The sequence below is a fragment of the Cetorhinus maximus genome, chromosome 30 (assembly GCF_964194155.1).
Source record: "Cetorhinus maximus chromosome 30, sCetMax3.hap1.1, whole genome shotgun sequence".
NCBI classification, from domain to species: Eukaryota; Metazoa; Chordata; class Chondrichthyes; order Lamniformes; family Cetorhinidae; genus Cetorhinus; species Cetorhinus maximus.
The window spans coordinates 4,279,957-4,297,945 of NC_135908.1; the positions used below are offsets into that span (position 1 = coordinate 4,279,957).

General features: G+C 45.7%; 1 protein-coding gene across 3 annotated transcripts in view; it reads right to left on the reverse strand.

The window, feature by feature from the left end:
- The window catches only part of ccdc33 (coiled-coil domain containing 33), a 69,674-nt gene that overhangs the window by 11,950 nt on the left and 39,735 nt on the right, over positions 1-17,989 (reverse strand). For all 3 annotated transcript variants that reach the window (XM_078532292.1, XM_078532291.1, XM_078532293.1), the window contains exons 4-5: positions 6,494-6,689; positions 344-432 (exon numbers count right to left, since the gene is read on the reverse strand). In XM_078532292.1, coding sequence (XP_078388418.1) covers positions 344-432; positions 6,494-6,689 — 285 coding nt within the window. The remainder of the gene's footprint in view (positions 1-343; positions 433-6,493; positions 6,690-17,989) is intronic.

A 17,989-nucleotide genomic window follows, 5' to 3' on the forward strand; every position in this document is an offset into this window, starting at 1 on the left:
AGCTGCAACTCCGAACTGCAAAAGGCCAAGTACAAACGATTAGGGAGGTGTCAGCTGTGGCTCAGTTCATAGCACCCTCGCCTTTGAATCAGAAGGTTGTGGGTTCAAGTCCCACTCCCGGAAACCAAGAACTGTGAATGTACTCGAAAGAGTTACAATCTGTGACTGTTGATAACTCGAAAGAGTTACAAACGATCAGGTGAGCATCTATCAGAAGTACCTTAACCGCCCAACAGCAAAGGCAAGGCATCAAACCAGAGACTTCCCTGCTTTGTCTGGCTCAGTTCCACATTGAACTATCCAGGCACCGTACAAAAAAGAAAATGATATCCTTTCAACTTACCCGAATCAACTCATTCTGAAGCTGTTGCACTTTATCTTTGCAATTTAGAAGTTCCGCAGACTCAGTGGCCAGTTTCTGCCTCAACAAAACTGGAAGCCAAATGAACGAAGACATAAATGAATGAAAGTCAAGACATCAGTTCCATACCCACACGTGGCTGACATGATCCAGTTTTAGACAGCAGGATGAGTGGCTTTACTAATCAAGCAACAGTGTGGGACTAAGTGCAGCTGCTCTTTCAAAGAGTTAGCACAAGCACAACAGGGTAAATTGACCTCCTTAAGGTCACTGATGGAAGGTTAAGTATAGAACAAAAGCCAATTAATATTATTAAGGGTCCAATTAGCAGCATTTTTGTAGCCTTTCTGGCATTTTCCTGCTGACAGTGTTCCCCCTGCTGCACTCAAGGTGTAGTTTGAAGTGTAGTCAAGGTAAATGAGCTAGCAAATTTATTCTTAGATCTTGGCTGAGGAATAATAATAATTATTATTATTACTGACCAGACCTCCCCTGTTCTTTACTGAATAGTGACTGTGGGATTTTTGTTGCTAATGCTGTGCATGCGCAGTTCCAGTGTTTTACTCTGAGCGGAGTTTAGGGGTATGGGGCAGGGTTGTGGTCAGGAAACCAGGAAATGTGGATTTCTTTGACCGTCTTTGAGTTCCCAAACGCGCTCTTCCCTCCAGCCGCAACATTAATGTCACAGCCTTTACCTGGGCCTTTCTCACCCGACGCACAGCCCAGGCCTCTGGGTGGAGTGTTCCCAGGCAAGGGGAGGGGTTTTGTGTCCATGCGAGGGATCCCATCTGAGCTTCTCCCTCCCTTTACCAACTGATCTATTTTCCTTGAATTTGTAGCTCTCCATTTGTGACCCTGTTGTGAACCTTGCTGAGAAGACCAGGGAAGTGTTGAGAAGGGCAAATGAGTGCAGCTGAGGAACTGAGTGCATAGCTGAGAGTTTAATGAGTGGGGTTGTTCAGGAGGAGCAGAAGGAGGTGTTTATTGCCTTTTGCTTTTTCTACCTGTTTCACCCTGTAGGAATTGGTTCGTACTCTACCACAGGGAAGGGAGATAGCTGTTTGGTGAGTATCTGGTAAGTGGTTAAGGTCTATTCTAGTCCTAAAGTTTAAAATAGTATACAAGCTGGTGGCAAAGTTAGTAAACTACATAAAAGAGGAACATAAATAAGTGAATAATATATTAATTAATTAATTCAAACATATTAAGGATGGCAGGACAGGGGATGTGTCAAGGCTGCAGCATATGGGAGCTCCTGGATGCTGGTGTGATCCAGGGCAAACACAATTGCGGCTCAAGGAGATTCGGCTCAGGGTCATTGAGCTGGAGGCTGAGCTGCAGATACTGCAACACATCAGTGGGGGGGGAATGTTACCTGAATGCTTTGTACCAGGAGGCAGTCACACCACTTAGGACAGGGTCTTCTGATTTTGTCAGAAGTCAGGGACAGGAGGGTGTGACTGTGAGTGAGGCAGGTAAGGGGTCTCAGAGGGCAGGAGTGCAGGAGCTGCAGCCTTGGCAATTGTCCAATAGGTTTGAGGTTCTCTCAGCTTGTCTGGATGAGAGTTGGGGCTGCAGGGAGGATGAGCAAACTGACCATGGCCCCGTGGTACATTCAAGTGGGGGGAGCAAATAGAAATGTCATGGTAGTAGGGGATAGTATAGTGAGGGGGAATTGACACTGTTCTCTGCAGCAAAGCGCAAGAGTCCAGGTGGCTGTGTTGTCTGCCCAGGTGCAGGGTTCGGGACATCTGCTCAGGACTGGAGAAAAACTTGCAGTGGGAGGGGGAGGATCCAGTTGTCATGGTCCATGTAGGTACCAACGACATAAATAAAACTAGGAAAGAGGTTCTGCATAGAGAGTATGAGGAGCTAGGTGCTAAATTATAAAGCAGGACCTTAAAGATTATAATCTCTGAATTACTACCTGAGCCAAATGCATATTGGCATAGGGTGCGTTAAATTAGAAGTGAATACACGGCTCAAAGACTATATGGGAGAATTGGGTACTGGTTTGTGGGGCACTGGCACCAGTATTGGGGAAAGAGGGGACAGTCTACATTTGGACAGTCTACATCTGAACCACATAACAAGGGAAGTAGAGAAGGTTTTAAACTAAATAGTGGGGGCAAAGGATCAAATTTGGGAGACAAAAACAGAAAATGCTGGAAAAACTCAGCAGGTCTGATAGTATCTGCGGAGAGAGGAAAAAACAGAGTTAACGTTTCGAGTCCTTAGGACCCTTCTTCAGAGCCAGGTCTGACCTAGGACCCACCATCTGTGATTAACTAAAAAAATGGAAGAGAGTGTCAAACTTAAAGGAAAAGCAAACGATTGCAAAAGGATGGGTGGCAGGTCAGGAGAATGGACAGAATGTAAAAAGCACCAAAAAATGACCAAAAGGTTGGTAAGGAAGTAAAAATTACACTTCAAGAAAAAGCTAGCTAGAAATATAAAGACAGATAGTCAGAGTTTCTATAGATATTTATAGAAGAAAAGAGTTAACAAACTGAGTGTTGGTCCTATAGAAAGTGTATCTGGAGAATTAAAAATGGAAAATAAGGAGATGGCAGATGAATTGAACCAGTATTTTGCATTGGTCTTCACTGTAGAGGATACAAGTAACTTCCCAGAAATAGCTTTAAATTGGGAAATGGAACTCGGGAAAATTACAATCACCGGGGAAGTGGTACTGGGCAAATTGTTGGAGCTGCGGACTGACAACTCCCTGGGTCCTGATGGACTTCATCCTAGGGTCTTAAAAGAAGTAACTAGTGAGACATTTGATGCGTTGGTTTTAATTTTCCAAATTTACTTATGTTCAGGGAAGGTTCCATTCAATTGGAAATAACAAATATAACTTCTTCATTCAAAAAGGGAGGGACATAGAAAGAAGGAAACTACAGACCAGTTAGCTTAACATCTGTTACAGGGAAAATGTCAGAGGCTATTACTAAAGATGTCATAGCTGGGGCACTTGGAAAAATTCAGGCTAATCAGGCAGATTGAACACAGATCTGTGAAAGGGAAATCATGTTTAACCAATTCATCGGAGTTCTTTGAAGAAGTAACATATGCTTTGGATAAAGACTTAGATTTCCAGAAGGCATTTGATAAGGTGCCACATCAAAGGTTATTGCAAAAAAATAAAAGCTCATGATGTAGGGGGTAACATATTGGCACGGATAGAAGATTGGCTAGCTAGCAGGAAACAAAGGGTAGGCATAAATGGGTCTTTTTCTGGTTGGCAAGACATAACAAGTGGTGTGCCACAGGGATCAGTGCTGGGGCCTCAATTTTTTACAATTTATATAAATGACTTGGACGAAGGTACCTAAATTTGCTGATGACACAAAGATGGGTAGGAAAGTAAAATGTAAAGAGGACACAAGGAGACTACAAAGAGATATAGATAGGTTAAGTGAGTGGGCAAAGGCCTGGCCAATGGAGTATAATGTAGAAAAGTATGAAATTGTCCATTTTGATAGGAATAATAAAAAAAAGAGACATATTGGCGGAGGTCTGAGATGCCGAGGAATCTGGGTGTCCTAGTGCATGAATTACAAAAGGCTAGATTGCAGGTGCAGCAAGTAATTAGGAAAGCTAATAGAATGTTATCATTTATTGCGAGGGGAATTAAATACAAAAGTAGGGAGGTTATGCTTCAGTTATACAGGGCATTGGTGAGACCACATCTGGAGTACTGTGTACAATATTGGTCTCCTTATTTAAGGAAAGATTTAACTGCGGTGGAACGCAGTTCAGAGAAGGTTTACCAGACTAACACCTGGATTGGGCAGTTTGTCTTTTGAGGAAAAGCTGGACAGGTTAGACCGGAGTTTAGAAGAGTAAGAGGTGATTTGACTGAAACATATAAGATCCTACCCAAATTTGCTACCCAAATCCGATCTCCTACCGGACCAGGACTCCACTACTGATGTCAAACTATCATTCCCCTGACCCTGGATCCTTGAGAGAGAAAAATAAAAATAAGGAACTAAGTGAATAAGGAAGTGGGTAAGGGGAAAAGGAGGAGAATAACAGGTGTGAGAATGGTCACGTAGGTTGTTGGCCATGGTACAAGAAAATAAGGGGAAGAGAAATTTTGAACAAAGAGAACATTCTATATCTGGCACCACAGGTCCTGTCAACGCTTTGCTTTTGTCATTTTTGTAACTGCTTATTCTGCAACTTATCGATTGAGTAACATACCTAAGTAATAGCTGCGTCCTGTCGCATAAGCCTGGTTAAAGTGTAACCGCCTGATTATCACACCTGATTGTAACTTCTCCGTTCTTCGTAATTTCTCTATTCTGTGTCACATGGACTTGTTTATTCAACTGTATAAAAGGAGCTTGTGATTATTGTTCAGAGAGCAGCTCTGTCGTGATCGCCTCCCAATGGCCATTGTACGGTTCAGCGCCTAATAAATTGTACCCTTTCCTGAAGTAACCTGGGTTTGCTGTATTTATTCTTTGACTATTACATTGTCCCTCAGCCCCACAGGTGTGACAGGATTGGATTTCTGCGCATGCGCTGACTAGCATGCATGCAGAGTCGGGCGTTGGTGGCCATCTTGCGCAGCCATTTTGCGTTGGCAGGAGACACAGTGGGAACAAAAACACACCAGGATGGGTGTACCAAGATCCATGACACTGGGGATGGCGTGAGCCCATTTTATGAGTGTAAAGCAGGCACATTGCCATTGATTTAACTCCGTAGGCAATGCTTTTGACTCTGAGTAAGAAGGTGTTTTTTTTTAATATTTTCATGGGATATAGGTGTCACTGGCAAGGCCAGTATTTGTTGCCCATCTCTTGAACTGGGCGGCTTGCTAGGCTATTTCAAAGGGCAGTTAAGAGTCAGTTAAAGGTCTGGAGACACATGTAGGCCTGACAGAGTAAGGACAGCAGATTTCCTTCTCTAAAAGGCATTAGTGAACTAGATGGGTTTTTATGACAATTACCGCAGTCATCATCACTAAGACTAGCTTTACATTACAGATTTATTAATCACATTTAAATTCCACCAGCTGTTGTCATGGGATTTGAACCAATGTCCCAGAGCATTAACACTACACCACTGTCTCCCCACTTCAAGTTCCGCTCCTGTGGCATGAGCACAAAATCTCGGCTGACACTTCAGTGCAGTGCTGAGGGAGTGCTGCACTACAAGTACCATCTGTCAGATGAGACATTAAACCAAGGTCCTGTTTGCCCTCTCAGGTGTTGTAAAAGATCCCACAGGCACTATTCAATAAAGAACAGGAGAGGTCTGGCCAATATTAATCCCTCAACCAAAATCTAAAAATTGCTAGCTCATCTACTTTGCAGTAGTGACTACACTGCGAACTCCATTGTGGGATCTGATGTGCTTTGGGAGGTCCTGAGGCTATGAAAGGTGCTATAAAAATGCACGTTCCTTTTTTAGTTTTATTTCCTTGCTGTCATTGGGAGCTTGCTGTGTACAAATTGGCGTTTCCTACATCGCACCTTCCGAACCCATAACCACTACCATCTAGAAGGACAAGGGCAGCAAATACATGGGAACACCACCACCTGGAAGTTCCCCTCCAAGTCACTCACCATCCTGACTTGGAAATATATTGCTGTTCCTTCACTGTCACTGGGTCAAAATCCTGGAACTCCCTCCCTAACACCACATGGGCTGCAGCGGCTCAAGAAGGCAGCTCACCACCACCTTCTCAAGGGCAGTTAGGGATGGGCAATAAATGCTGGCTTAGCCAGTGAAGCCCACATTCCTTGAATGAATAAAAAAAAATACACTTCAAAGGAGTATTTAATTGGCTGTAAATCAGTTTGGGACATTCTGAGGTCATAAAAGGCACTATAGAAATGCACGTCTCTCTTTCCATTTTTGCCTTTAATATTGTGGATAACTGAGGTTCCCTGTATACAAATTGTATCTGACTGCTCTTTGCCACACACCTTCTGTATTGTTAGTAGTGCAAATACCAAGTCAACTAGCAATGAACACCTGTGCCATTAGTGTTGTTAAATAAAGTAAGGCAGAGAAACTTACAAGTTACACCAAGTTAGATCTGGGACAAGATCACTTATTTTCCATCAAAATGTTTCTCACAATGACAGTGTAAGTACTTTAAACCCACACCTATTCTGTCCGCTATTTCTGCCTTAGTCATTACATCGACGTCCGTGTCGTCCAGGAGTGTGCGGCCTAGGTCTTGATGTGAACTCAGCTCGCTCCGCAGTTTACTGTTTTCGGCCTCCATCCTTGCAATGTCTTTCCTCAAGTGGATGATGTCTTCAGCCATCTTCTGCATGGCCGCCCGGTAATTATCCAGCTCCTGTCGGCACACACAAAGAGTGGAAAATGGGAAGCAATTCCATTTCCTGAAATCGTGCTTTGTGATTTTTGCAACCAGTGAGTTAACGTTTCTCAATGAAACAAAGATGACAGGGATTTTTTTGTTTTTTTTTAAAAGTTGTTCATAGGTGTGGGCATCACTGGCAAGCCCAACATTTATTGCCCATCCCTAATTGCCCTTGAGAAGGTGGTGGGTGAGCCACCTTCTTGAACCACCACAGTCCATATGGTGTAGGTACACCCACAGTGCTGTTAGGGAGGCAGTTCCAGGATTTTGACCCAGCGACAGTGAAGGAACAGCGATATATTTCCAAGTCAGGATGGTGAGCGGCTTGGAGGGGAACTTGTAGATGTGGGCGTTCCCTTCAGCCTCCTGGAATATCATACAAATGTGCTCAGTATTCATTTGTTAATAGGGCCAATTTGCTAATACCACCATTTTATTCAAAAGGGAATTGGATATCATACATCAAAAGAGAAAATGTTGAGGGCCATGGGAAAAGAAAAAGGAAATGGAACCAATTGGATAGTTCTTTGAAGGGGCCAGCACAGGTCTGATGGGTTGAATGGCCTCCTATTGGCTATAACGTTCTATTTGTTACAGTATAATGTAATGGACTAGAATATAAAAGCAGGGATGTGCTGCTGAGGCTTTATAAGGCTCTGGTCAGACCACATTTAGAATATTGTGAGCAATTTTGGGCCCCGTATCTCAGGAAGGATGTGCTGGCCCTGGAGAGGGTCCAGAGGAGGTTCACGAGAATGATCCCAGGAATGAAAGGCTTAACATATGAGGAACGTTTGAGGACTCTGGGTCTATACTCGATGGAGTTTAGAAGGATGAGGGGGGATCTGATTGAAACTTACAGAATACTGAAAGGCCTGGATAGAGTGGACGTGGGGAAGATGTTTCCATTAGTAGAAGAGACTAGGACCCGAGGGCACAGCCTCGGAGTAAAGGGAAGACCTTTTAGAACAGAGATGAGGAGAAACTTCTTCAGCCAGAGAGTGGTGAATCTATGGAATTCATTGCCACAGAAGGCTGTGGAGGCCAGGTCATTGAGTGTATTTAAGACCGAGATAGATAGGTTCTTGATTGGTAAGGGGATCAAAGGTTACGGGTAGAAGGCGGGAGAATGGGGTTGAGAAACTTATCAGCCATGATTAAATGGTGGAGCAGACTCGTTGGGCCAAATGGCCTAATTTCTGCTCCTATGTCTTATGGTCTTATGGTCTTATCACTTTTACCACATAGACTTTAACAACAAACTTGTCTGCCTTTTAGTTTTTTGGTGCCATTTCATAATAAACCTGTTGGAAACACTTGCAATGATTCAACTTCCATGAGCAAAGAGCAGATAAGAAAGTTACTTGAAGATTATTGCATTGACATTAAAACAGTGATTGCCCTTTCCCCCCAGGAATCAGATGTGGATAATCACACGATACAGTTGCAATGATCATGTCACCACCATTATTTTTTATAGTCATTAAATGTTAACAACAGGAAGAGACGTGTTTTCAGTGTCCTCCCTCTGAGCACCTGGCAGCAGAATAACTGGTCTCAGAATAAAGGAAATCAATCCTTTTACTTCATCGTAAATATTATGCGAAAAAACTTACCATGAAAGAAAGAAAAGTAAGACTTGCGTTATTATAGTGCCAAAACAGGAAAGAGATTAGATTATCCAGAGGCTGGGAATTCTGCAGCGAGTAACTCATCTCCTGACTCCCCAAAGCCTGTCCACCATCTACAAGGCACAAGTCAGGAGAGTGATGGAATACTCTCCACTTGCCTGGATGAGTGCAGCTCCAACAACACTCTAGAAGTTCAATGCCATCCAGGACAAAGCAGCCCACTTGATTGGTACCCTATCCAATACCTTAAACATTCACTCACTCCACCACCGACGCACAGTAGCAGCAGTGTGCACCATCTACAAGATGCACTGCAGGAATTCACCAAGGCTCCTTCAACAGCACCTTCCAAACCCCCACCCACACCATCTAGAAGGACAAGGGCAGTAGACGCATGTGAACACCACCACCTGCAGGGTCTCCATGTCATAAACAATCCTGACTTTGAACTTTATCACCATTCCTTCACTGTCGCTGGGTCAAAATCCTGGAACTCCCTCCCTAACAGCACTGTGGGCGTACCTACACCACATGGACTGCAGCAGGTCAAGAAGGCGGCTCACCACCACCTTCTCAAGGGCAACTAGGGGTGGGAAACAAATGCTGAGTTAGCCAGCGACGCCTACATCCCATGAGTGAATAGAAGTAAATTATTTTTTACATTTTACAAATTGAATCTGTCTTTTATTTAAAATTGTCCTTGGGCTTTTTGATTTTAATCAGAAGTAACTTACAAACAAATATGAGACTTGCTCCCCGAAAAGAAGTAACAAAATATTCTGCCGGAAATTTAAGAACCTCCCACCACCAATCACCAGATAGGATCCCGGCACAGAAGAACTATGGAAAAGGTGCCCGGTGCCGGTATTCACAATGAACAACATCTACAGCTATTAGAAGAGCTTGCATTTCTATAGTGGCTTTTACAGCCTCAGGGCATCCCAAAGCATTTTACAGCCAGTTAAGTACTTTTCAAATACGGTCACTCTTGTAATGTAGGAAACATGGCAGCCAATTGGCGCACAGCAAGCTCCCACTGACAGCAATGTGATAATGACAAGTTAATGATGCTGGTTGAGGGATAAATGTTCCCTAGGACACTTGATTTAACTCCCCTGCTATTGGTCAATTATTGCCATGGGATCTTTTGATTTCCACCTGAGTGAGACCTTTGTTTCATGCCTCACCTGAGTGCCAGCACCTCCAACAGTGCAGCACTCCAGAGCAGTGTCCTCAATGTCCTCGGCCCAACCATCTTCAGCTGCTTCATCAATGACTTTCCTTCCATCATAAGGTCAGAAATGGGATGTTTGCTGATGATTGCACAATGTTCAGCACCATTCGCGACTCGGCAGATACTGAAGCAGTCCATGTCCAAATGCAGCAAGACCTGGACAATATCCAGGCTTGGGCTGACAAGAGGCAAGTAACATTCATGCAACACAAGTGCCAGGCAATGACCATCTCCAACAAAAGATAATCCAACCATTGGCCCTTGATGTTCAATGGCATTCCCATCACTGAATTCCCCACTATCAACATCCTGGGGGCTACCATTAACCAGAAGCTGAAGTGGACCAGTCATATAAATACTGTGGCTACAAGAGCAGGTCAGAGGCTAAGAATTGTGCGACGAGTAACTCACCTCCTGACTCCCCAAAGCCTGTCCACTATCTACAAGGCACAAGTCAAGATTGTGATGGAATACTCTCCACTTGCCTGGATGAGTGCAACTCCCACAACACTCAAGAAGCTTGACACTGTCCAGGACAAAGCAGCTCACTTGATTGTCACCACATACACAAACATTCACTCCCTCCACTATTGACGCACAGTAGCAGCAGTGTGTGTACCATCTACAAGATGCACTGCAGGAATTCACCAAGGCTCCTTCGTTAGCACCTTCCAAACCCACGACCACTACCACCTAGGAGGACAAGGGCAGCAGATAGATGGGAATACCACTGCCTGGAAGTTCCCCACCAAGTCACTCACCATCCTGACTTGGAAATATATCGTTGTTCCTTCACTGTTGCTGGGTCAAAATCCCTTCGTAACAGCACTGTGGGTGTACCTACACTACATGGACTGCAGCAGTTCAAGAAGGCAGCTCACCACCACCTTCAGAAGGGTAATTAGGGGTGGGCAATAAATGCTGGCCTAGCCAGCGACGCCCACATCCTGTGAATGAATACATTTTTTTTAATAAGTCTCCAGAGAGGGATTTTAACCCATGACATTCTAGCTCAGAAGCAGGAGAGTTGCCCACTGAGCTAAATGGGATCCTTACAGCCACCAGACAGATGAATTTTTCACCCCCTTTTGAACCCTGCTCCCAGAAGTAAAAGGTCAGTGTCTAAATCACTGCATGATCCAGCACCCCGTTACCCTTAAAGAATTGTGACAGAAACACAAGGAAAAAGCAGTGTGGTCATTACCAATAAGCATAAGGCAGCTTTCCTCGCAAGCGAAATAGAGGAAGAGATAAACAATCACATCATGTCCTTGGCAAATTTAATCTATTTGCAACGTGTGACATTGAGCTCCCCAATGGAATGATGTTTCCAGCATTCTTTGTGCCAAGGAGTTAATCACATCATTGCAATTAAACGGGGGGTTTCTTAACTAGAATAATAATCAGTAAGTATGTTATTGACAATCGAGTATCTGTGTGTCCCTAATATTGTGATTTTCTACTTTCTAATGTTGTCGACTGATTTGTTAATTGAATGACACCACACAAGCTAATGGGGAAAACTCTTGCCCTTGTTGCTCACCATGATAATTGACCTGACCTGTTTGTTAATCCCCCCATCCCAGCTAGTTTGTCCACTTTGCCAAACCATTACCTTTCCCCCAAACCCCACTCTGACCTCACCTCTGGAGTTCAGCTCTTTTGCCCGCATTTGAACCAAGGCTGTAATGAAGTCAGGAGTTGAGTAGCCCTGGTGGAACCCAAACTGGGCGTCTGTGATCAGGTTATTGCTAAGCAAGTGCAGCTCGATAGCACTGTTGATGACCCCTTCCACCACTTTACTGATGATGGAGAGTAGACTGATGGGGCCATCGGGCGCCCATAGGGAGGGGGACTGGCAACTCGACACCCCAGCTTTTTGTGTACAAGACATACCTGGGCAATTTTCCACATTGCCAGGTGGATGCTAGTGTCTGTACTGGAACAGCTTGGCTAGGGGCGCAGCAAGTTCTGGAGCACAAATCTTCAGTACTTGAGTACAAATCCCAGGTAACAATCCCAGTGCAGTGTCGGGGGAGTTCTGCACTATCTGATGTATTTCAGATGAGATATTAAACTGAAGCCAAGAATGTCCGTTCAGGTGGATGTAAAACCATCCATGGCAATAGTTAGATGAAGAGCTGGGGACTTCTCGCTGATGTCCTGGTCAAAATTTACCCCAACCAGCTAGAACAGATTATCATTATCATGTTGCTATTTGTGGGAGCTTGCTGTGCACAAATAGGCTGCTGTGTTTCCTACAATGTTAAGCAGCTACATTTCAAAAGTTTTAGATTGTTTTCAGCAAAAGTGGTTTGGAACTGAGGCTGTGAAAGGCGCTATATAAATGCAAGTCTTTCTTTCTTCCTAAAATGTTTGTGAGAGACATGTCTGTTTGTGAGACCTGTGGGAAGATTGGGTCCTTGTAAATAAAGGTTGAGACTTCACTGTCTCCTGGTATAGCACACTAGTGTGTACAGTATTGTGTAAAGTAATCAGCAATAGTGACAGTACAAGTGATGAGATTAGCCACAATTTCTCAAATGGTGCTGTGCTGTCAGAGGCATAGTTTTATAACATTGGAAAGACATAAAACTGAGCCACACCTGCCCTCTCAGGTCAACGTGAACGTTCCCTTGGCATTATTCTGAAGAAGAACGAAAGGAGTTCTCTCTGGTTTCCTGGTCAATGTTTGACCAAGAGATAAAAAAAGACTCAGATTATCCGGCAGTTATTTCATTGCTGTTTGCAGTTTCTTGCTGTGTGCAAATTGGTCGACATGTTACCTGTGTTTCATCAGTGATGACACTCATTGGCTGTAGAGCGTTTTGGGACATCCTGAGGTTGTGCAAGGCGCGATACAAATGCAAACCTCTCCTTCTATCAAAACTTGGAGGATTTCATTTGGGAGGAGTGACCAGAGACTTAGCCAATGAGAGGGTTTTTAAAGAAATGTCATAAACATAAAGAGGGAGGTGGAAAGGAAGGGAAGTCTGGAGAGTGGGGATTGTGGAGAATGGGAATTCCAGAGAGTGGGAATTCCAGAGAGTGGTGCTGAAGGCTTGGCCACCAATGGGATGAATAGAAAGGGATTGCACAAGAGGTAAAAGGGAAACACCAGAAATAGAGAGATGGATGGGGGCTGTTTTGGGCTGAGGAGGTTACTGACCTAAGACGGCCATGGAAGAAATTGAAATACAAAGAACTGACAAAAAGGATAGCATTTTAAAATTACACCTTGCCTCCAAAGTAATCATTTGCTGCATCAAAATGGAAACATCAAAAGGCCACAATCTCTCTTGCAGCTACTGACAACCAGGTAGGGACTGAGATGCATGCCAGAAACTCTAAGCCATTAAAAGGTGGTTAAACTAATGGCTGTGTGGAGCCTTCCTAAGATATATTTGTTGTTAATGTTGACCTTGGTGAGATCTGGGCTCATCTGACACCACCAGTCCCTCCCTCCTTACCCACCACCACTCACCCCCACCCCAACCCCCCTCCACCTACAAAACACCCAGCATTACAAATTTGAGACAAGGACTTCAATCCCAAGGCCAGCGAGCTTATCTGGAAGAGTGGAAAGATGGTGAAAAATCTCTCCTTTAAAAAAAACATAAATTGTAACACTTGAGGACAAGGTCAGCTTTCCATTTTGTGACAGAAGATTAGCTTTTGCTATCAAGAATTCTAATTGTTACCACAAAGGCTGGTTCTAAAAATCCTCCTAAAACTGTGCAGCAATATTGGCTTAACATGTGAAGAATAGTTTTCACTATGAATTATTTTATCAGGTATTATTTGGACTACGCATTGTTTTTGAGTTTGGAGAAAAAAAACAAATCTTGCAACCTGCTTTGGAATGTCTACTCTCTTCACAGCTTTTGAGTATCGGGTGTAATATTGGGACTGGAACTAGGACTGTTTCTAGTTGCTAAAAAAAAATTGTGGTGGGTTTGGGACGAGTTTGCTGAACTTATTGATTTTATTGAAACCTAAGATTCTGAGGGGGCTTGAGAAGGGAGATGCTGAGAGGACTTTCCCCCTTGTGGGGGAATCTAGAACTAGCGGTCACAGTTAAGATAAGGGGGCCTCCCATTTACAATGGAGATGAGGAGGAACTTCTTCTCGCAGAGGGTCATTACTCTTTGGAATTCTCTCCCCCAGAGAGCAGTGGAGGGTGGGTCATTGAATATATTCAAGGCTGAGTTCGGCAGATCTTTAACTGACAAGGGAGTCAATGGTTATGGGGAACAGGCAGGAAAGTGGAGTTAAGGTCACAGCCAGATCAACCATGATTATTAGTGGTGGAACAGGTTCAGGGGGCCGAATGGCCTACTCTTGTTTCTATTTCTTACGTTCTCGATGGGCCGAATGGCCTAATTTCTGCTCCTATGTCTTATGGTCTTATGGTTCTAACTGAACCTATTCGATTACCTTCCATAGGATTAATTGGCCATTGGATAAATTACTGAAGTAAGACAATTTAATTAGTTGGTCTTAGATCCACCCCCCCACCCTTCTTTCTTCCCTCCTATCCCATGAGGCTTCCGAACAGAGTGGATACGGAAAATCTGTTCCCATTGGTGGAAGGGTTGAGAATCGGACGACGCTGATTTAAGGAGATTGGTAAAAGAAGCAGAGGTGACAAGAGGAAAAACGTTTTTACGCAGCCAGTGGTTAGGATCTGGAATGCACTGCCCGAGGGTGTGGTGGAGGCAGGTTCAGTCACGGCTTTCAAAAGGGAATTGGATAATTATCTGAAGAGAAAGGATTTGCAGGACTATGGGGAAAGAGGTGGGAGAGTGGGGCTAATTGAGTTGCTCGCAGAGAGCTGGCACAGGCACAATGGGCTGAATGGCCTCCTTTTGTGCTGTAGGCATTTTGCGATTCATCCTATGATTCAAAGAGATAAAGAACTTGCATTTATATAGCGCCTTTCGCAACTTCGGGATGTCGAACAGTACTTTCCACCCAATGGAATACTCTTTCGAAGTACAATCACTGGTGTAATGTAGGAAACATTTTAGTCAATTTGTGCACTGTTTCAGTTATGTTGTTTAGGGATAAATGTTTGCCAGAGGTTGCCTGCACGTCTTCAAATAGTGCCATGGGATCACCTGAGAGACTAAAAGGGGGCATCCAAAAGATGCTCCTCCAACCGTGTAGCACTTCCTCAGTACTGCGCCCGGAGTGCCAAGGACTTGTCTAGTCTCATTGCTCCCCAGCTACAAGCATTATTGCCCCCTCCCCACAAACACGTGTCTTTGACCTCACTCTCTTTTCCGCCACTGACTGGCCGATATCAGTCAGCACAATGGAGGCACCTCCACTGAACCTCGCATCACCTGGGGCGGAGACATGGCAGTCTGCGTTTTCTGACATAACCTGTCAATTGTCTGTTGGGCCTGGGACAGACAGGGCCAGAAACGTGCACAGGGTAAAGCTCCTCCCTGTCTCCCCTCATCATCCCTCTCCGCTTTTCATAAGCATTCAAATGGCAATACTGGGGAAAGGGGCGGCGAGGGCCGAGGCGGGGGGTGAGGGGCGGATATGCAGAAAATTCCTTCGAGTGAAGATCCATTGCTCGCTCAGTGATGGTGTGCACAAACCTCAGGAAGGACACCTTGCACATGCCCAGACAACAAAGGTTCAGGAGGCATCTTCCTTGACAGTAGTGGTTCGGGGGACCAATACCCACTACTCCTCCCGCTTCCCTTTGTCAACAGGTCGCAGGTCAATGTTATCTGGAGACTTCTAGGCAGTACTGAAGGAGTGCTGCGCTGTCGGAGGTGCACGCCTTTTGGAGGAGGATTTAAACCGAAGCCCTGCCTTCCCTCTCAGGTGGGCTTAAAGATATCCCACTTTCGAAGAAGAGCAGGGGAGCTCATCCCCATATCCTGGCCAGCATTAATCCCTCAATCAGCACCCAAAGCAGAAGGCCAGCTCATTTATGCTTGTGGGATCTTGCTGTGTCAAAATGGCTGCCATGTTTCCCCCCCCAAACAGTAACTATGGGCAGGATCTTGCGGTCGGCGAGCGGGGGCGGGGCCCGCTCGCCAATGTGTAAAATGACGCGGGATGACATCAGACGGAACTCCTGATGTCACCGCGCCCCATTTGCATTTTCAGGTTGGCAGGGGTGCAGCCGAATCAGCTGTGCGCCCACCGACCTGTCAACGGCCTATTGAGGCCAATGAGAAACTAATTAAGGTCGTTAACAGACCTGCCCATCCAACCTTAAGGTTGGCGGACAGGCCGGGAGCCCTGAGGGAAGCATCAAACCTCATCCACGGGCGGGGTGAGGTTTCATGAGGGTATTTACATTTTTTATCAAATCTTTCAATAAAAGTGATGGAGATGTCCCAACTCATGCAACAGTGTCACACGAGGGGACCTGTCAGGGAAGTTGTTTTTATCATTTCTATTAAAAGTTTTAATTCCGAGCAGATCTCCCTGAGGCTGCACTTAGCCTCAGGGAGATCTGTGCGCTCTATCGTGCGCATGCGTGAAAGAGCGCACTCCCGGCTGAGGGAATCCCCCCCCTGCTTACACAGGGAGTGCACAGCACTTCCTGGCGGACGTAAATTAAGTCAATTTTAATAAATTATTTAATAATTAATAATAAATAATTTTAATAAAATAATAAATTGCAGTCAATTAAGGCCCGCCCACATAAAATGGGGGCGCCATTCGGAGGCGCACCTGCTCCCGCACTCCCCCCACCCCCAATTGGGGTGGGGGGGGGGATTTTTCCCTATGCTTCAAAAGGTGTTTCATTGGCTGTCGAATTCTGGGATTTCCTGATGCTGTGAAAGGCGCTACAAAAATGTAAGGTTTCTTTTCCTTCCCTTGGTGGAAGCGCGTCAGGGCGAATCTTGGATGATGACAGAACTGGGCCCAGAGGCCTTAAAGGGGCAGGCCTAGCGTATAGACCACTCCAGCTCAGCAGCAAACGGAAAACGCGCCAACTTGGCCTGAGCAACACCACCGGGGGATCCTCTAGCTTGTGTCACAGGTCTCTGTCCGTGCGCTAGTTCAGCAGAGGAGCTAATCCTGAAAATTCCAGTTTTAAAACGGTTGGGCGCGGGGATTCGTTGCATCCAGTCACGGCACACAGCCTCGTATCCAGGAGCAGTCATTTGGAGGGGGTACTGCAGAGCCAGGCTGTACCCGAGATGGTGTCAGCATCTCGAGCGGGGGTGGGGGGGTGGGGAGGAGGAATGGTGAGGGTGGGAGTGGAGGGAAGAACATTATCAGCAAAGGACAATCGAGGAAAAGAGGAAAAGCATTCTCAGTTATCACCAGCTACTTATGGCTGACAGGCAAAAGATAAATGTTCTTGGACCCAACTGCTACCATTGGGAATGTGAAGGACTTCCTAATCTAAGGACTTCAAGGTCTGTTAGGGAAAGCTGTCAAAAGTATACGACTCATTTTGAAATCATCCTTGGGGTAGGGATAGGCTGAACTTCAGAGATAAGGAGACCTTCATAACACAGCTGGACTACGCACGAGTCAGGAGTGAACTCTGTACCGGCTAATTTTCACCCCATCCAGACTCTGTCGCTGCTGTAACAGCCTGGATACGAGGCTGTGTGCCGTGACTGGATGCAACAAATCCCCGTGCCCAACCATTTTAAAACTGGAATTTTCAGCATTAGCTCCTCTGCTGAAATAGCGCACGGACAGAGACCTGTGACACAAGCTAGAGGATCCCCCGGTGGCATTGCTCAGGCCAAGTTGGCGCGTTTTCCGTTTGCTGCTGAGCTGGAGTGGTCTATACGCTAGGCCTGCCCCTTTAAGGCCTCAAGATCTAACTGCTGTAAATACACAGGTCCTCATGTCAGTCAGCAGCTCATGTGCACATCCTGAGGTCAACTGGAGGATAGCCTCCTCTCTGGTCCTCGATGGGTGTAGGAAAAACTTGGGGGCAGAATCATCCCAGTGGGCATGAGGAAAGTGGTTTTAGCCGCCGGCAGGAATGTCGGACTTTCGCGCCAGATCGTCCCCTACCCACCTCATAAATTGTGCAGTCACGGGAAACAGGCCTGATCGCTGGCAGCAAGCCTCTGATTGGCCTGCCACTCCTGTACCTCGCCACTTCCTCGCACCAGGCGCCACATTTAAAATGCAGCTGTGTGCGTGCACTTCTCAATGCTTGAACCCCCGGACTGCTTCGGTGAAAACATGACCCCCACCCCCCACCCCAAAGCCAGGAAGCTCCCCGCCCCCGCCGATTTAGTGACACATCCCTGGGGTGCCGTGGAGGAGGCCCTCTCTGAGGTCCTTTACCCCGCTCTGGCTGCAGGAGTCTCACCACCCCGGCTTAGGAGGCGGTGGCAGAGGGGGTCAGTGCCTACGCTGCACAGATGAGGTCGGCCATCCACTGCAGAAACAAGATGAAT